The sequence below is a fragment of the Dendronephthya gigantea genome, unplaced genomic scaffold, assembly GCF_004324835.1.
Source record: "Dendronephthya gigantea isolate DGI-Jeju-01 unplaced genomic scaffold, DenGig_1.0 000001F, whole genome shotgun sequence".
Classification (NCBI taxonomy): Eukaryota; Metazoa; Cnidaria; class Anthozoa; order Malacalcyonacea; family Nephtheidae; genus Dendronephthya; species Dendronephthya gigantea.
The window spans coordinates 4458173-4478595 of record NW_021163011.1 but is presented as its reverse complement, the minus strand read 5'-3'; the positions used below and the strand labels follow the sequence as shown (position 1 = coordinate 4478595).

Sequence of the window (20423 nt, the reverse complement as noted above, 5' to 3'; positions counted from 1 at the left end):
ACAGTATTTATTTTAACATATATCTCATATCTGTTATGTTCTGTTTCGTAGAGATCATATCTATTACCTTTTTATAAAAAAGCTAAAAATTGCCATGAAATAATTCGACAAGGTTACATAGACCTACCCTACCCCCGGTGATAATCGCAACCAATCTCCACGCATTGTCTGGGATACCTTGAGTTTATGGCGGGTACTTCTTGCTATATGCCAATTCTTCTATTTTGCAGAGAAAACGTATTACAAACAGCATGTGATATTTTTTGAAATATTGTTGCTGCACACAGGTATGTGGTTTTGGCACAACTTAACAAAAGTTAGGTTTTATTGTATTATTGTTACTGAGTGTAGGTTTAGCTGAATAAAGTGTGTGGTATATTGAAAATATATAAAGTGAAACTTCCACTTCTGACTGCCTTGAAGCAATCCAGGCCTTGGAGAGTTGAAGTAACGATAAGTTTGTTTGGTTGCCTAGTATACAAGGCTTTGTGGACTCGTTAAGGAACAACGACGTTTTTGGGCAAAATTTATCAGTTAGTTTTTTATTTGTCGGAAATGCTGCACAAAAACTTAATTTCTGTCTTGTATACTGTGTATGCATATATAAATGGCCATAGCGACGCGTTGTGCATCTGCATGTGCGAGCATTGTATTTTCATGGCCATCGCCTTTCTATTTCTTTATCATAACTCTGGACACTTAGAGACTTAGGAAAGTGGCTTGTTTGTTTTGTATGTTTTCATTAACTATTTTACTCGTTCCAAAGCTGCTTTTTTAGTTGAGATATCTATCGCTATAAAAGAGTCTTTCCCAGAGCAAAAAGTTTTGCGAGAAAAAGTTTTAACTGAAAGGAATACATTCTGACAGCATTGATCTACACCCAAACCAATATAGAGCCACTCAGGTTTTTCACCTGATTTTATATTGAGTATAGTATAACAATATTTGCTTGATGTTTTAGCCAGGGCTTTGTTAATAGGTTGTCCCCTGAAATTCTTGTTTAGCAAATTTGGTTTTATTTTAGGAGTAACATTAATATCTATACAGAGTTTAATTCAACAATGATCATGAAAGAGATTGGAAGTTTCATACCACTTGTTAGCTTAACTATTAAATATTTGCATTCAACTTATAAAGAAAATTACTACATCAGAAAATTGAATTGCTTTCGAATTTTGTTTTTCTTTATGTAAATTATCTGTTACATGTGGACTGAGTATATCTTTATCAGTTTCTTATGTAAACAAGACAGTCACTTTCTGGTATCACGACTATTTTACACACTACATATTTTCATGTATATATAATCAAGTCATTTTGTGTGTTTTTAAAAAGCATGTTTGAGATAATCAGCATCAAAGTGCAGTAATGCAAAGATACAAAGAGCATACACTAGATTTGCAATTGGTTACTTGAGCCAATTTCTTATTTGAGATTTTTATTGAAAATACAAATTTCCAGGCTTCAAATTTTGAATGCCCCTCATTTGTTACATTCCCTTAAAAGACTGCCCCCACTACTATTTTTGGATATTGTTTGTTTCCCAGCCTATATTTTTAATGTAAATATTTTGTAGTTATTTCCCCACCTAAAATAAGAAGAGATAAGAAATTTCCAAGATGGCATCAGGTGGTTCACCATATGATGAGTATAAAGCAAGAAATTCTGACTACAAGCCAAAGAGCAATAGGAAACCACCAAGATATGGCACTAGCTTTGAAACAGAACTTAGTCTGAATTCTGAACTTCAAAGGAGTGAAAGCGAGGAACGAAGATCGTTACCAAACAATTTGGTATATATGTCTTTAAATCATTTGGTTGCCTAGACTATTTTTTAGTAAAATTTAGATTCAGAAACTTTCATCACTATGAAACATACACAACTATAAGACGGTTAATCAAAAAAATAATGTGATTTATATTGTGTATGTACACTAAGAGATGGTCTGTCATGAACTGCTAAATTAAAGCTGTGTTACATGATGCATTTTTTCTTGAAAACTGCAATCCAATTGTATTTTTAAGGGGTATAAATAAGTAAAGATTTTTCAAAATGTATGTGTAAGAAAATATAGAGTGTATAAGTAGCAAGAAAATTTGCATTGTACAACACAGCCTTTTGCTCTGATGTTAGGCATCTCTTGCTATAGTACCATATATTTGATGTATTGCTGGTAAGGGACTAATCCTGCAACAAAAAATGTGTTTTTATAATAGTCATGGACTGGTGGTGAAGGGTCCAGGGGAAAGAAACCATCAAGAACTAAAAGTTCACCAGGTGATCAGTTTTCATCAGATAGTTCACCAGCAAGGCTTGCACGGAAGAAACACACTCCAGCAACACTTCCTAGAACAAAATTTTCTTCATCTTCAACTGGTACAGCTCAACACCGTGCAATGGATAAACTGAAGCAACACCTTACATTCACTAGTGAAGACGAGGTAACGTGGATCATTATTACTCTTGTTGCATGGGTCAGAGTGACTCTCTTCTGTCAGCAACTAGGTTGTCATGAGGTTTATTGAAATTTTGTACAAGTTCATCAGTTACTTAATTGGCACTGTAATAGAGTATAGTTAAGATATCATGGATAGCATAGCTATATATAATATAAGGTTTAGTGATATTCTACCTTAGTTCATCAGTTTTGTGGTACTTGGCATTTTTTTCATATTGAATATCATGGACAGCAAAGCTATTGGGTTTAGTGATATTTTACGCTAATTCATCAGTTTTGTGGTACCTTTCATATTGTTTGAATATCATGAGAATTTAATAAAAACTAATGCTACAATATGATGGACTATCATGTTGTGATGGACAATTTGTCCAGTGTAATATCAAAATAATGCATTTTGACACTCATATGTTCAGCCAATACATTTTGGAGACGCTTATAAAATAAACTATATTGTCCAGATACAGCATCGTGAAGAACAACTGTCTCGACAAGCCCAAGCTCCCGTAGTCGACCTCCCTGTTCCTGTGAACAATGAAAGAAATCTTCATCACCAGCAATCATTATCAGCACCACGAAATGACGAGAGGAATGGTGGGAGTCCCTTACAATTTGCTAAAGCCACTAATCCTTCCAATCCAGTAAGTGTTTTAGTTTTGTACATCTAGTTTGGCCCAAACTTACCTAAGTCCGGGTCCAACGAGAATGCGAGTTGATGCAAGTTACAAATCCCACTTGTGTTTGTGGCCCCTCGTTAAGAACTTTATGCGGTTCAAAATTGATGCCAGTTGATTAAATTGGCCGTCATTCGTACTGTAAGCGCAACTGACTTCGACTCGCATTCTCGTTTGACCGTTTTAAACTTACCGTATACAGTAAGATTTTCGCAGGGCACCTAGTTTTGCCTTTGCTGTAGTAGCTATAATACGCCACCATTATTAGGAAGAAAGAAAATTAGTTCACTTTTAGTGTCGTTTACACTAAAAAATTCACTTCATCTAGCCTGCGGACCAAAGCAGAGTTGTTGACAAACTAAAGCAAGTTCGGGTAGGTAAAATATTCCATGTTGTAGTGGCCGATGTTTAATGGCTGATACTTATCTACGAATTGTTTTTCAGGGATACCTGAGACAAGCCACTTCTCTTTATATTGCTTTAAGCAGTAAATCTACTTCCCCAGATGAAGCAACCGTAAGTTCTGATTTTGCTATAATGATTTACGAGGTGTTATAGCCTTGATTGGTAAAAACGGGAAAAAAACTTAATTCAAGTTGTGACGACGTTTTATATTATATTTATTCAACTCGTATAAAGGATGAGGATTTGGAGCAATTAGACAAACTGGCGAAACTAATTCGGGATCTTAAAGCTCAGGAGAAAGCTTACGTCGATTTCGTACAGAGAAGCATTGTGAGTCTCGTTAATTTTCTTTGCAGTAACAACACGTTTTTGTGTTTTTATTTTTCTCATGTAAATTTAAGCTCCATAAAATGTTCTGTACAAAACGCCCCACATTCAGAATCTTTCTTATTAATCTGTGTCAGGTTAAACATTTTATATGTGTACTGTAAGGCAAAGGAATTTGCATGAACGCGACTGTTAATTAATTTATTTCAGGCCACACATGGAGAATCATCCATTAACAACACACCTTCAACAAGTGTGATTTCACTTGATGGCGATGACCAGGTAATTTTGTCTTGTACCTCCAAAGTGTTCAGATGGTCATGGACTAGTCCATTAACGAGGATTGATATTTCTCACGATGACGTTTTGGGGTACTTTCAATTTTCTCAAATAGGTTTAAAAATTATAACGACATGAAAAGCAATTTTTTTAGAATCGACAGACCATTTGAGGAAAAAACAGCCTAAAATCACAGTCGCCGTTACGAGGTCGTACGCTCACGGTTTTTAAAAAAAGTACCCCAAAAATGGCGGCATATTCCTCATCGGGAAAAAGGCTAATTAATATTTTGTATGCTACTGTATCCCAAGATGAATATATCTTTTAGAACGATGCTGTATCAGATCAGAGTGAAGACTTGGAAGGATTACGTCAGCAACATGCTCTATTGCGGCAGATGGTAGAACAGCAAAAACAGGTAAACAATATTATCGAGTTTATATACCCGTGAATTACTACTTTGAATTTGACTTAGATAGACTGAATTTGAGACCGTAGATTATAGCGTATGAGTTGCTTAGGCCTAGATAAAACCTCTGAATGCCTGCATTATCTATTGCTTTTAATGCATTCGGCGCATGAAATGTGCAACGTTTGACCTAGTATGTCCTTTACAGTTCGTTTTGCAATGATAGAAACTACCGCACAAACACTTTTCTTTTCACACAATTTCATACTCAATATAATCGGTAGGGATTTTAAAATTCACACTATAACCATTACGACTATCGTAGATCAGCTGTGGTTGACGAAGTCAGTGTTTATATAGATATAAACTTCAACCAAAAGCAGTTTCATTCTTATTCAAGCATGTTATTTTCGTGTAACGCTTTTCTTTTTTATTTAGTTGAAAGAACTTCAAGAAAGACAAAATGCGTTGCTAGATCTTCAGCGTCATGCAGAGAATCAGTTAAAAGAAGCTGAAGCAGAGGTATTAGAGTAATTTTTGCCCCTTTGCCCCTAAATAGTGTGGATTATATCATCCACACAATTGCTTCGAACATTGGTAAATTACCGTTGTGTTTTGCCCTCATTTTTGCCCAAATGTCGTGTATATATTTGTGCGGGACATGCTGCTGGATACGAGCAGTCCAGTTTCAAATATTCCTATCTCAATGTCAGGTACAGTAATTCTATAGAATAATAGTAATAACCGATTATTAGGTCGTTAGAAATCTGCACAGTTCACACATGTATTATACCTACGAAAACATTTGCTGGGACGTTTTTACGGCAGCGTATATGTAGAGTTTGCATGCATGGTTCCAAAATAATTTTAATATGGACTTTGCTTGATTTTTGCCATCACTATTATGTCTTGGGTTGCTGTGGTATAATAGTTTATTTGATAGGTATAAATATCCTAGAAGAATAATAACTGCTCTGCATGCTATTGGTTTCGCAGAAGCATGAACATACTCCGTGACATTGTAGACTTCATTCCAACGAATCGCTGGTTTAGCCCACTTGTGGGCTACTGTACAGTAATGTCAGTATATTCACGCGTAGAAATTCGCAATTTTCTGATTAATTTCCCTTGTTTTTAGGGAAGGCGTATTACAAGTTTAATGAATGGACATACAGTCGAAAATGAAAGTGCTAGTGGTAGAAGTAGAAGCAACACTGAGAGATCAGATGATTCTCGCTCTTCCCAGGTAATTCATCGTTAGATTCTAGTTAAAACATGGATATCTGGGTGATCTGAAATGGCGGGAAAGGACTGGGACTGGTTGTAAAATAAAAATCAATTTTTCTGTTTCTTGAAATACCTATACTTTATTTCTGTTAATGTCAGAACTAAACAATCACAAAAATTCGACTAGTTTTATAAAAGATAAAAAAATAATCCATTAAATACTGCAAAATACAATCCATTAAAATGGATTTCTTTTCAACAACTCTTCTGAGTGCCGATTGGCTAAAGTACAGTATGAGCGCGAGAGCAGTGGGAAATTATTCCTAGTTTCTCTGAATAGCACAATTTGGAACGGGGATAACTCGTATTCGTTGCCACACTTCAATCAGTTATTTCCTGTCATTTAGCCTGCTGCTGTTGGATCTGCGAGTAATATGCGAGGAGCAACTGGTTTACTCCACGCCAGCAGAGAGCAGGTGAGTTTATTAGTTATAGAGACTTATCCATATGACGTGTCATATGTGTAGTCGGTAAAATTGGCTGTTACAATACAATACACGGTACAAAACAACATACAAGTCGAATCAAGGGGGTGCTGAGAATGATCTGTTACCAACGGTAAAATGCAGAATATAACAGTCGTACTTCATGCTATGTTTCAACGTGACGGCGTACTGTATTATCATTCTGATGTTTATATTATTCTATAGGCGCAACCCAACAGAAAATCCTCTAATGAACAAAAACCTGAAAACTTTAAGAATCGAAGATTACCTGAACGGGTATAAGTATAGTGTAGCTATTAGCTGGCCTAGCTATTAGCTAGCCTGGCTATGTTGTTCTTAATTAAACTGTTATGAGGTGTTAGCATATTAACAACCTGCTCTTTCTGTTTCATTAGGCTGCTTGGGTTGCGGAATCTACCGGTTCACTTACCCCAGACAATGAGGTAGCTACATAGCTTGGTCCTTATAATATTTTATCGTGTGCATGAAAAATTATGACGAGGCTTAAAGTTGTGGATGGAATTTCTGCCTGTTGAAGGGCTCTTTATCAACAGCAAGTGGCCTTGATAGATGCACCTGGATGATTGAAATTTTAAAGAAATTAAGCCACTTACAATAGTATGTTTCCTGATTTGTGGTCATTTTCTAGGCCCAAGCCTTGGCTACAGCAGATGCTGCTCAAGAAAGACTCGAACTCGAAAGTAAATTGATGGATTTACAAGCTAAAAAAGAGCAAATGGATGCGCTTGTTCAACAGTTGCACCAGTTAAGAGAAATGCAACTGGGAAAAGGTATGAGTATGATATATGAAAAATATATAACGTTGCAGGGAAAATGTAAAAATCGTAAAGTATTTTACCTCGTTTAACTTCTCGAAGAAATCGCGTTGCCACAAGAGAGGAGTGTGAACGAGACCACTGAGAATGGGGACGACGACGTGCCGTTAGCCACAAAATCTGCAAAAGATACTGGAGATAATGTTGATGATGAAAAGATATTGGAAGCCTTGCAGCTTCACAGAAAACTAAGGTAACACTTTCTGCACCAGTATTACATATTGCAGTAACAATCCTTGTTATTATAATGTTTCATCTTTGATCGTGCAGGAAACTTCAAGACGTGAGAGATAAACTTGAAAGACTTAAAGAACTCTTTGACGAACAACAAGTAAGTTGCGAAATCTTGAATTCGAGTCTCAAGTTCAGAGCTTTTCTTTCCATTACAAAGTGTCCAACAATACTGAATAACGACGGAGTGGAGACTTTTAGGGAAATCGCTTTTACGCACACTCTTAGACTCTCTATTTGCCTCTGCTATGGTAGTAAGGGTTAAGGCCAGGGACATGCAGCCCTCTGGGACCGGTTGTAATAAAGATGCGAGTTTTTCAATATCTCTTACAGTGTTGTATAATCCCGAACCCTTAATTTTCATAACTTTTCAACCCTATTTTACGTGTATACTGTTTAAAGGCCCGTTTACACTGGCGATTTTTGGTGCGATTTTATGTGCAATTTTCTTCTTTTGATAGATGTGAACGTGTGAATTAGTTACAGATGTTCAAGTTAGAGCTCTTATGCATTAGAGCATTGGTAACTAGTCACTCGTTCACATCTACCAAAAGAAGAATATCGCACATAATATCGCAGCTAAAATTGCAAGTGAATTATCCGGTGCATAGATATAACGCGCCATCCAGCTTTCGTACAACGGACCGCATTCGGCACAGGTTATCTAACAAATATACTAGCTGGTCGTTGCAGTTTGTAGCCTCTATGTTATTAAATAGGAACAGTCTGAAGCTGAAAGTGAGACGGTAACTAGAGTGAACAGAGCACAACGTGTGCAACAGCCAAGGGAGAGTCGAGGTGCTGAATCTCAACCAAGCGGTTCTAATCCTGATGTTGGTGCTGAATTGGATGATATGCTTCCTGCTGGTAACATTGATTGGATGTTAAATTCTGGCATCGATGATCCTGAATTATTGGATAAACTAAGGTTAGATTGACATCGTGCTGAAATGTGTTTTCTGGAAACAGAGTAAAAACTCATATCTTTATGTTGTCAAACTTACAAATTTAGGCAAGTGAAGGCGGCGAAAGAGAGAGTTGCTAACCTCAAGCAACGAAATGAGCAAAATAACGTACGTATATGGTTATATGCATAATATGCATATTTGGATCATATACTTTCCATGTGCATTTCTCCAGTCAGTGTACAAGCGTTTGAAATAGTCAACCAAAGACACTGACGTTCCAAAATTGAAATTTACTTTCCATATAACATGAAGGTTAACTAAATGGTGTGTGGTATGTTGTAGCTAGTTGCAGTTACATACTTTCGCGTGTTTCACACAAATTCCACAGGTCTTCGTCTTTAGTCATTTTGTTGTTTGCCTTGTTTGAAATTTCCCAGGTTGTACAGCCCCATGGTAGAGCCGAAGGTGCTGCAAGTTTAGCACAAGCTGTTGCAGCTGAAGATGGAGGAGACTCCGCCGCTCAAACAGACAACGAGACTACTGCCTCTGTATCCAGCTCCCTTATGTGGCAAGAAGATCCTGAGTTCCAAGAGAAACTTCGGTGAGTGAGATGAACCCTGTCTTTCGTTGCTTATATTCCAGAGAAACAATGAGGACTAGTATTAGCTCAACTCGTCGGGTGCATAATAAATTCACTACTTTGGTAACGATCATATATTTATGGCGGCTACTCGACATGTTCTCTGTTGATTTAGGAAGTTGAATGCTGCTCGAAAGAAACTCAAAAAATTGCAAGAACTTGTTAAAAAAACAGAAGAGGTGAGGTGCAGTTGAATCTAAATATATTGTGTAGCCTATTTTAGTACATAGCTAATCCAATAAATGTTGTCCTTTCTTCCATCTTATAATATCATATAATGTCTCTGTGTTGCAGCTTCCAGTAGGTCCAAATGGTAGACCATACCTACCTGCAGGCATTGTAGAAATGAATTTCAGTACAGATGAAGATGAAGGAGAAGGAGAAGACGAGGAGGATGAGTCAACTGCAGCTGAAGGTGTAGATGGTGATGGTACAAATGATGGACGAGATAGTGAAGAAGATGCAACAAGTGAAACATTAGTACAAGAAGAGGCTAGTCATGCGCATAGGTACAGTACATATCGCTGATGAGTAATCACTGAACGCCAGTGTACACTTGCTGCATTAGCCGCGATTTTAGATGCGATTTTCTTCTTCCGATAGATGTGAACGAGTGGATAAGCTATGGCATTGTTCACGTTCACCGCCAACATTTATCCAACGGAAAAAATCGCATATAAAATTTCCAGTGTAAACAGGCCTTAATGCATACATATATTTTGTTATGCACTCAGAGGGCAGCAAGATGATGGCTATGGGGATAGTGAACAAGAATACATGGATAAATTAACACGACAGCGTGCTGCATTGAGTCAGCTTCTGGCCGAGAAACAGAAGTTATTAGAAACACAAGAACATTTGAAGAGACTGCGACAGAATGACGCCATGACACAAGTATATTATGATGCTGTTTTTCCTAGATTTCATAAGATACTGGATTTGACCTCTGCCCCATGTTGATATTTCCCTTATTCTCCATCGTGATGATCATTGTTGTTGTATTGTTTAAACTCGTATTTAGACTCGACAGCCAGACCGAAATAAGCCACTGGATACATTCATTCACAACGCGACAGAAGCTAGCACATCGCGACAAGGTGTGACTGCGGATTCTGGTACGCAGACAATGGTGTCTTCGGAACCAAGATCTGATAAGTACCATGAGCCAGGTATGTGTGCATACACTAGAATTGAATAATTAAACCTAGAAGGCGGGAACAATTTAATCTAGGAAACTGTTCGATCACATATTCTGAAATGGATATGCTGTATAATGCGACATTTTTGAGCTATACAAAATTGATATCAACGGCAAGACTTGGCTTGTCAAAATTACTATTCGTTTTCACGATATTACAACAATTGGTTGTTGAAGGATTAGAGACCAATTCAAGGGAGGGCGGAGTCGAGCTCTATTTTCTGGCAGGATCGCAGTACTGTTTTAATTTGGAGAAATTAGGCTTGTTAAATCAAGTACTGTAATTTCCCCACAATAGCTTGTTGATTTAGATTGTTTTTTATCATACACACTGTATAAAAACTGTAATCATATATCGAAAGGTACATCCGCTTCAAACACGTTGTTATGGCGGGAGTTACGACGACAACGTGAGCTACAAGAACAGAAATTAAAGAAACGAAAAGAAAGATTATTGTTAGAACGAAAAGGGCGAAGATCTGGATTAGAAAATGCTTCAGAGGATGAAGGTTTTGGTCGTAGTACATTAAGTGCAGATATTACTACAGCAACATGGGGTGGTTCAACACAAATGAGTAGCACTCAAAATGACTCTGCCGTATCTGAAGGATCGTCACATGATAGTGATGAAGAGGTACAGTACTTGTGGAAGAAACTCCATGTGCATGTTTGATCATGGAAACTACTGAATAAGCTGGACCAGTTTATAACTCTTATAAGTTTGTAACCAGTTTATAAGTTTGGACTTGTACTATGTTCACATAATCTGAAAATTCATTAAGATAGTCAGTCATTTTGTGAATGAATTATCCAATATTCACTCATAGAAGGCTCTTACGTGAACCGTACAGATCAGTAAATTAATGACTTGATATGTAATCCATTCACGTAGATCTTAGTGGAGGTTGAAGACGACGGGTCGGATGGTATTGTTCAGGCTGAAGAGGAAGAGGAGGCGAATTCTGAAGTTGATATTTATCCAACAACATCCACCGCTAACCGAAAGCAAGCTCCAAAAAGCGGAGTAAAGCAGAATGCAAGCCAGAAACGTTTGTTATTTGGTATGTATCAATACCACCCCCTCACTATTTCATACAACAAGTGCCAAAATATTTTTTTAACAGGAAATATTTTTCTGGTAATCAATCCGTTAATCAATGCTCAGCGATGTTATAGCCGATAGTATACTCATTCCAAGTGAAGGGACTATGCATGTTATTATTTCATAATCTAATAATGACGACTACCGAAAAATGTGATAAATATATAAACACAGATGCGAGAATTCCGAGAACACCATGCTTCTGTATCTCATTAATGTATTTTGGTGTTTTTATAATTGTAGAAGGATTACGCAAACAAGACTTAGAAAGGCATGAAAGATTTAAAGGGTGGCAAAACTCATTGTTCCCGTCTGGAAATAAGAGAGGTGCTAAAAAACCGCAGGTGAAGGTCTAAAGGTTTTTAATGGTCTTAATTTCGAGTGGAATCATACACAACTCAATTCAAGCCAGGATCAGTTGAGAAAAATTAGTCTATCGGTCCTCCGGCAGGAATCGAACTAGTTAGTTCTAGTTAGTCAACCTATGCGAAAGTTGTCTTGTACCAAGTGCTAATGATGGTGGTATACTCACGATATGGAATATACTGTTGTCTAAATTACATCGTTCTTTTATTTTTTCAGCGTTTCTCCAATCACGAGGAACTTACTGAAGAGGAAATGTACAATGCCCGGGAAAGGTCAATGTGGGAAAGGCAATGTGACGTTTTGCAAGGACAGTTAGAGAACACCACTTCACTTTGCAATACATTATTACGAGACCAGCAAACGCTCATATCTGTTCTTTTAAATCGCGGAGAAACACCTCAGCCTTCAACATTTGGTATGTAAGTCTCGCGCTACTGAAGCTACAATAATTTCATTTTGCTCAATGAAAATATGTGTGCTATTGACTGGTCTGCACAGAGATGAACTGCAACTACCTGCATGTAGGTAGTTTTTAGTTCCGGCCTTATTTGTTTTCATTTGTTTGTCCAAAAACGTGTAGTGTCTAGGGCCTCTTTACCGTCATAAATTTCAAGTTTGTTTTAAAAAAACAGAATTCCTGTACGTAATTAATATTTCGACTTTTCCCGCCAAAACTGTAGGCTACCGACTGCCCGGGAACCAATCAAAATTTTCCATTTTTTTGTGATTTTACTGTAATACACCGTTTATGCTGTAATACACCGTTTGCTTTGTTTCTTTTTCTACTGCACTTATTACTTCACCCCATGCACTGCACTTTTATTATTTTATGCACATTGATCATTCTAATAAGTTTATATAATATTGTTTTAAAAAGGTCCAAATTCTTTCAATCAGTATCAACAACGACAACAAGATGCATTACAAGGGATTCAGAACTATTTCGAACAACAACGTTTCCTTGTACAACAACAACAAATGCTGCAGAATCTCACTGAGTGCTACTCACAGATGCAACAACAACATGAAGACATGTTGCATTTACAACAAAGTTTTGAACAATTGTTCACACATCCCAACCCGGAATCCGAAGGACTGACTCCAAATGCCAGACCCTCAGCAACACCAAACGCACCACCGTCCACGTTAGCGGATAGTCGCGCTTCCAACTCGTTTAGTTTCCAACCATCTACATCCTTAAATTATCGCCCCCAGGACTCTGTGCGTGAAACTCCTCCACCGTCACCGTTTACGACTTCACAGGTATTTCTTTAACATGTCTTTTTTTTCTCTGCGTTAAAACGTTTCCAGCGAAACCAATGGAAATGCACCCCTTGACATCAACTCAATCGTGGACATGTAATTAAAAAAACCTTCCTATTCTGCTTACTAATTGTCATCTTCACTATGTGTTGTACAAACTGCTGTAATAATTTAATATCCATATCTTCTAAGGCCCAGCCGTCAGTTGAACGCCACGTCGCTACAGCGTATTCTTCAGCGTCTCAGCAGCGTCGTTATCCATCTGTATCGTTCCCTTGGCTACCAGGACTGCGAAATAGACAATTCCAGTTTGTAGGAAGCACCAACCCCGACACAGGTGTTCCAAGTCCTGAAGCAAGCGCCAGTCAAGTGCACAATCAAGTACGAGGTCCTGTTACACCTGTTTCAGCACGAGTTGTAAGTGCCACCAATACCAGAGCTGGAAATCCAACGAGTGCTTACAACCCTACGACTTACAGTGGTAAGTTTTTAGCACGTTTATCATCAGAAGTAATCTGATGTGCATCAGCTTTTGCGTTTTTGCGGCAAAACAGAGACAGGAGTGAAGATTATTTTCGACTTGAAAAATACCATAAAGTGCGATAAATGTGAACTGTGATCTCGTAGATTCTCAAGCAATTGGTAGTGGTAGTGGTAATGTTGTGGTTGGTAAACAGTTTCCTACTCCCCTACGTGCTACAGCTGCAGCGCAGTTGGCCGAGCAAGATAAATCAAATTGGCGTGGAGTGAAGAGAAGAAGACAAGAGGATAAAATGGAAACGGACTCTATTTCATCTCATCAATCAAGTTTGCCCGGGGATTCGGAAAAGCCCGGGACGTAAGTACATTATGGTAGCTGGTATAGTATACTGTAGCTGTTATATAATACTATGTACTGTGAGGAGATGAATCGGAAATGAATGATACGGAAGGTAATTTTTTCTTTAGGGAATCTGATGCTCAAAGTGATTACTCCTTGTTTGAAGCTCTCCGCGACTCAATTTACGCTGAAGTTGCGACTCTTATATCACAGAACGAATCCAGACCACATTTCTTGGTGAGCACAGTAAAAAGTTCATTCTAAATTACTTCTCTTTGCAAGTCAAATAATATACACGAAATATGACTTTTAATATAATTTTTTCACAATTAGATTGAACTGTTCCGGGAACTACAACTCCTGGGTTCAGACTATCTACGACAGCGTGCGCTGTATTCCTTGAGAGATTTGGTTACTCGCTTCTTAAAGGACGACCCTCCTGGAGGAACAATTGAGTCTGCAATGGTACGGTATTTGTATTGGTATTGTTAATGTCTCTTGAAAGCTAGCCATTTTCAACTTTTGCGTGACTTGTCTTAACTCTTTACTATACAGTAGATACCTTATGATTAACATGAAAACTTTTATCCTCGATTAAAGGGGGACTACCCTTTCTACATTACATGTTGGTCATTATGTGTGCCATCATCATCAAGAAATTTATATGTGTTAATTTATTATCATCATCTTATACAACAGGGTGCATACTCTTGGCTTGCATCAGCATCAGAGCAGACACCCAGTGAAAGCGCTGGTTTCTCAGAGACCGACCAAGATCAGGTTCGTACTTTCAAATTCTTTAAGCAATTTTTTAGGATTTCGGTATTTTAGTATTTCTGCTTCAACGAAGAAACGGCGAGTCAAACCATGCCTAGCAAGCAACACAGATTAATGGTAGTCATTATTAGGAATAGACAAGTAATATGACAGTTTGTGACCTTGCACGCGGTGCCATGTAATCATGTAAACAAAAATACGGGGGAAAACGTGTTACGTATGTATATATTGTTTTAGGATAAAACGAAAGTGCCTGAAATCTCGACACAAGGTATCTACGACTATGTTGAAGCAGTGGACTCGGGAAGTTCATTATCCACACCAAATAGCGGCAACCATGAACCTTTTGCATCCGAATTTCTTGGTGAAACAGTTATTCACTTGGACAAGGTATAGTACAATTGAGTTTTATTCTATAGCATTACGCATAAACTCGTCCAACAGAAAATGGCACCATCACTATAAAGTCTTTGTTGTAAAAAAACGAATGAATTTGGATATCCTGTATAAAGTGAATCACTCGAAAACAACCTAGCTACTGTAAATGCACTACCTAAAGTCTGAACATTACGTACGGAGCATTACTCCGTGATCTCAGATTGGTTGATCTGGTACACTTATAATTTCTTAGGCTCTGAAATCAATGCGGGAACGTGGTGAGTCGGAATGTTCCAGCGCTACAGGAAATGAAGGCGCAACTGCCGTTGGACAAGGCGAAACAAGCTCCGCTGGTGATGTAGCGAGTGAATCTTCACTACCAGATATACAAGTAAGACAAGAATCTTATGAATAATAATATCTTATCCCGAGGCATCCTTCTTCTTTACGTGAGCGAATCATTTTCATTTTAAGCGAATCTTTAAGGCTACCAAGTGAAGTACATATATTATTTATTTGAAAGTTGTATATTGTCATACTTCCTTCGTTCTTTTTTCGATAGTATCCAAAGATTGATACTCAAGCATTGGATCGTCAAATAAAGAAGATTATGGCGGTAATTTTTGTCATTAACTTCCCGAATTAATAAAAAAAAATCGAGTGGAAGAGGTTATAGTGAATTTATAATTTCTTCATGATGTTGTTGCCATGCAATTACCTAATGTACTGTTTTCGTTATTTTCAGAAAGTCATACCGTGTTTGGATGATCACATGGAAGACACGTGCTCGGTAGAATTGCTGGAGTATATAAGAAAAATGGTTATGGGTATGCTACAAGAAAAAAACGAAGCAAAAGTATGTACCAGCTTTTGTTATAAGCGGCACGACATTTCGTTCGGATCAGCGAGACAAAGCTGTTTTATACGCTGTAACTGTAAATGTAAACAGATTACATTTTAAACGATGCACTGTTCTGGGTTATGCACTGCATGTTTTCATGGTTGCTTGTTTCTTTCTTTACTTCGCAGAAATATTTTCACAATAGTTTTTGGAAAGTTATATATTAACTTGATAGACCAAGTTTGACCTAGGTCCCGTGATATACCACCGGCTTTAGGTGACTTGATCATTCTCCCTTTATAGTTCATATGGATTTAATCCACCTTTTATCGGTATTTTTTCTTTTAACGAAACAGGAATTTAGCAGATTCTTCCACAAGCAGTTGGAATCTATATTACAAGATTCTCTTGCAAAATTTATTGGGAAACGGTAATAATCGAATTTTATGTGGTTTGTGTTCAGCTGTATGTAATGCATGTTTTCTTGTCCTTGTTTTCATCTTGCATGGAAGACAAAGCGATGAAGCAGCTTTTCTATCTCATTTTAGTATGAAAGACTGCGGTGAAGATCTGTTAGTGGATATTTCAGAAATACTTTTCAACGAACTGGCATTTTACAAACTGATGCAGGAACTTGATGGGTATGTAAAGATGAAATTATATACTTACTCAAGAAACCCCAGCACTCCAAAATTGTCGGTCTAATAATAGGTAATATAAAAATTTAGCGATATAAATCCTGTTTGCTTCCCTATAACCGTTATTGTTCATTCTCCATGCTAAAATTGTAAAGTTACGCTCATTTCTTTAGAGGAGCAAAGGCTAAATTTTTCAACAGAGAACAGGTATGTCGGTTATTCTAAAGAGATTTTTTAAGAAAACCTTTCGAAAAAAAATTCGAATTAGTATTGTCCACCATGAACTAAAATAAGTGCTGCGTATGTTCGGAAGTTCAATACAGTATTTTAACGTTTTGATAGAAATATAGAATGGAAAATGCGGCAGCTCGTAAAAACTCATCCCAGGAAGAAAAGACTGTGGAAACCAGGTGAGTGTCTCTTTCCGTCTATCAACTAAGACACTCGAGTAGGTTTACCAATACAGCAGGATTGGGCAAAATAGTGTGAAGATGAACGGTTTAATATGGGCGATACATCTGTTGACTGTGCAGATGTTCTGTTTAGCTTTAGTAAATGTTTGCGAAGTTGTGCCTTGTGTATAGTGTTTTCCTAATCATATAACCTGTTTCTTTTCATGTCGTTATTTTTTTAGCCGAAACACAACAGAAGTGACAGACGATAATGAAGTCCTTGTGGAGAACGAGAATGCTGAAGACCAGGAGGATGAAGGTTCCTCTAGTTCATCGTCAGAATGGCAGGTTGTTGATGAAACATCTGAGGATAAACCACAGGATATGATATCACGTGAACAGCTTGAGCGAGATGAAGAAACGTTAGGACGAGATAGAGATGATGCTATGGCTGTAGAGTTTGATGAACCCACGTGAGTATTAGTTCCCGTTTAGGCGTTTACACTATATACCTGGAGCCAGTTGTATGAAAGCCGAATGGCGCTATCCACCGAATAGTGGTTTTTCAAACGCTTTATAGAATCGCCTGGTATATCATACGTTAATTACTTTTCTGACTTTGATCTTACAATTTTTAGCCAAGCAGAAGCTGCCGACACAGAATCATCTCAGGTACGATTTTCCACTCAAGTTTACCGCGCTAACGTATAAAGTGATTAAATTATTTAAATATCTTCTCTAGTGTATCAAAGTTGTTGAACTTTCTATGAGTGAATCGAGACCACTGGCAAGGTATGTAACTTGAAAATTTAATTGCTGTTATAGTTGACCCAATGAACAGCAATGCATGTTAAATGAATTAGGTACGTGGACAGTGATAAATAACGTAATGAACTACATTACAGTAAGCCTCGTTTGTAAGGATTTCCCCTGAGCATGAAACTCAGGAACTTTGAATTTACTGCAGTGACGATGAAGAGGAGAGCGAAGTGGACATAGCTGGTGATGGTAATGAGAATGAAGAGAATGCTGAAGGTGCAGTGTGGAATGCAAGTGTGGCAAATGGAAATCAAGGAGCTCATAACAACATGTTATCAAGTCAAATGGCTGCTGATAATGGAGCTGAGGCAGTTGCAGAGGATGAGGAAGGTGCAACTGGCGGTAACGAAAATAAACAGGTTCGAAAATTTTTATTTCGTTTCTCGCCCTAGCGCAGTAGTGTATTAACAAAGGATGTGGACTGGACTAATAGTTTCAAGTGGCGAATTTGCAAGGTTCAAATTTGAGCAGAACCTACGCTATAACTTACGCTGATTCGTTGCATTTTATAGGCTTATCTCTTGTTATATTTCATGAACGCCGGTCTAAATATATGAGAATACAAATGGTATGACTTCGTCTTTACCATGCTTCGAAAGCACGGTAATGAAGAAGTCATACCATTTGTATTCTTAATATTTCTCCCTTCGTTTATTATAATATAATTTAATATAATTGTTATTGATTGTAATCAATTTTGTAATGGTAGGAAGAAGACCAAGATGACGACCTTCCTACAAAGTTCACAGGCTTGACAGAGGTAAAGGAAAGTTTGTTAAGAAATTATAGAAAACATTCTACTGTAATGACATTCCACACCTGTACAATCGAATGAGACACAATATTATGAAATTAAGAATATGCTGCAAATTAAATGAATATTGTATTAATAATGGAATTAGCTGTCTCAACAATTTGCTGTTGTATATTATCAAAGGCTGATTTACAAGTAAAGATTGCAGAGGAACAAAGTCGTAATGATGGCATTCATGGTATAGTTGTCTCCATGGATAACGGAGATGGTAAATATATCGTTAACACTAATATACCTAAATGTATCTAAATATATTTAAATGTCTAAAACATTTACCTTTAAAAGGCGTTCTTCTGGACTACATCCTGAATGTTTCTTTTAAAATTAACAATGTAATGTTGCACTCTCTATTCTTCCCTACGTTTACCTTTTCCCGCGATGATCGGGGTCTCAATCTTTAGCTAACTAAATTTTTGTATATTGTATAGAACTTGCAGGAGATCCCAACGCTATCCCAGAACCAGGTATTTTTGCATTAGCATAAATGTTGACCTCTCAATGTCATCACTTGGTAGGTTAGACGCACTTCTTCATTGGCCTCGAATAATTAATTTTTTGTTTGTTTATGTTTGCCATAACTTATCTCAACCTCTATATCAGCTCCACAAAATCGGCGGTTTAAAACTACCCTGTGCGCTTACATTTGCGTCTCCAGCGTTCCAATAGCTGTGCGGTGAAAAGCTTAAATATCTATGACTATAGTCGCGGTATTCGAATTGAGTGTGTGGTGCATGACATCCTGTCCACGCATTGCGCATTCTTCAACGTGCGTACTTTTCTTTATAACAGAAGGATCAGCTTTAGTCAATGGAAATCTTGACGAGCCTGAAAACTGAACTTTTCACTCCAGTAATACGTCGTACGATGGCATATCAGACCTTTTGAGATTAAACTTCTTTAGTAGTGACGTCATGTTTTATTTATTATCTATACATTTTCACATATCACGGCATCAGTACAATACTGTACATTGGCCACCTAAATGTGAACCAAGAGACCAATTTATACTTCGGTAACTAAAACAATGCAACCCAATTTCTCCTGGCTCAGGTCTATAAATCCAGATTCGTGTATGCCAAGTGTTAATTACTGATCTGAAAGTGAGCTGCAGTATGGCCGCTAACTTTTATTCAAAAGCAGAAAGTCAAGTCTGTTGTCAGTAATTGTCGCCAATAAAGTAGATTCGGGTTAGTTTCATAACTATTTCAGAATAGACTGCACAATTGAGCATGAGTCGGTTATCTAATGTAATAAACGAGTTCAACATCAACCAGGGTTGCTTTGTTTTTAACTCCAAATCTCAAAACCGAATTGTACTATCTTTAGTTTGAGCTTTTGTCGTTTTGAGATTTGCTCTTCAAGCCTGGTTTCCATATGACGCCGACGTCGGCAAAGTAGTATTATTGTCGGTGATTATTGATGAGTGAAATCTTTTGTCTTCCTGAAATCATTTTCTTCTTGGATGATTATACATGTCTGTAATCATCCAAGGAGAAAATGATTTCAGAAAGATATCACTCATGAATAATTACCGACAATAATACTCTGCCGGCGTCGGCGTCATATGGAAACCAGGATTTAAGCCTGATTCTCATATATGTCACCGACGGTCGGCGATGTATTGTTTGTGGTGGTTGACGAAGAAAATTTATACAAAATAACAAAGCACTTTACTCATCAGTGATCACCGACAATAGCCATCGCCGACCGTCGGTGACATGAGAATCAGGCTTTAGAAGCGGTCTGTTAAGAACTGTAAGATGTTTGTATAATTAGCTAATTTATTTTGCATAAATATTTGTTTAGTTACGTGTAAACTCTATATTTAGTCAACTATATACAAGAGAGTGTGTTATAATATATTACTTTAAAATAATTATAAACTGTTATTACCTTATCCGAGTTTTGTTCTCAGAATTAATTACGTCTTCGCAACGACTAAACAACTAGAATATATAACATGATACCTTCGAAACTAAACCAATTGCTCATGCACACTGTAGAATCAAGTTGTTTAGACCCATGTTTTGACTTGAACCACGGAGAACCACCCATATAGCTTGTAGTCACTAGTCACCACAGTCGTCTCGGACCAATCGGAGTGAACAGAGTGG

The 20423-nt window shown here is 37.5% G+C and overlaps 1 protein-coding gene across 1 annotated transcript; it reads left to right on the top strand.

Annotated features, from left to right (window-relative positions):
• Positions 1-173: 173 nt before the first annotated feature.
• LOC114525680 (pericentriolar material 1 protein-like) lies at positions 174-20180 on the top strand. Its single transcript, XM_028547090.1, has 50 exons — positions 174-287; positions 1577-1793; positions 2218-2442; positions 2921-3100; positions 3462-3506; positions 3578-3649; positions 3773-3868; positions 4076-4147; positions 4473-4562; positions 4992-5075; positions 5692-5799; positions 6188-6256; positions 6491-6562; positions 6682-6729; positions 6936-7077; positions 7165-7315; positions 7393-7453; positions 8073-8281; positions 8366-8426; positions 8699-8862; positions 9017-9080; positions 9196-9410; positions 9636-9795; positions 9923-10070; positions 10462-10733; positions 10992-11160; positions 11445-11545; positions 11784-11982; positions 12445-12830; positions 13023-13311; positions 13458-13668; positions 13779-13887; positions 13984-14115; positions 14350-14430; positions 14665-14817; positions 15059-15196; positions 15368-15421; positions 15551-15661; positions 16003-16076; positions 16195-16287; positions 16458-16491; positions 16627-16694; positions 16919-17149; positions 17315-17348; positions 17419-17468; positions 17644-17854; positions 18205-18255; positions 18433-18517; positions 18738-18773; positions 19099-20180. Exons 2-50 carry the CDS (start codon positions 1620-1622, stop codon positions 19143-19145), a joined length of 6129 nt encoding a protein of 2042 aa, XP_028402891.1. The 5' UTR covers positions 174-287; positions 1577-1619; the 3' UTR covers positions 19146-20180.
• Positions 20181-20423: the final 243 nt, after the last annotated feature.

Bases quoted from the DNA above. Each gene is read 5' to 3' on its own strand.
- LOC114525680 (XM_028547090.1), top strand. From the start codon at position 1,620: ATGGCATCAGGTGGTTCACCATATGATGAGTATAAAGCAAGAAATTCT. The intron at 8,282-8,365 runs GTTAGATTGACA...TTACAAATTTAG, and splicing joins GAATTATTGGATAAACTAAG to GCAAGTGAAGGCGGCGAAAG. The intron at 13,312-13,457 runs GTAAGTTTTTAG...GTGATCTCGTAG, and splicing joins CAACCCTACGACTTACAGTG to ATTCTCAAGCAATTGGTAGT.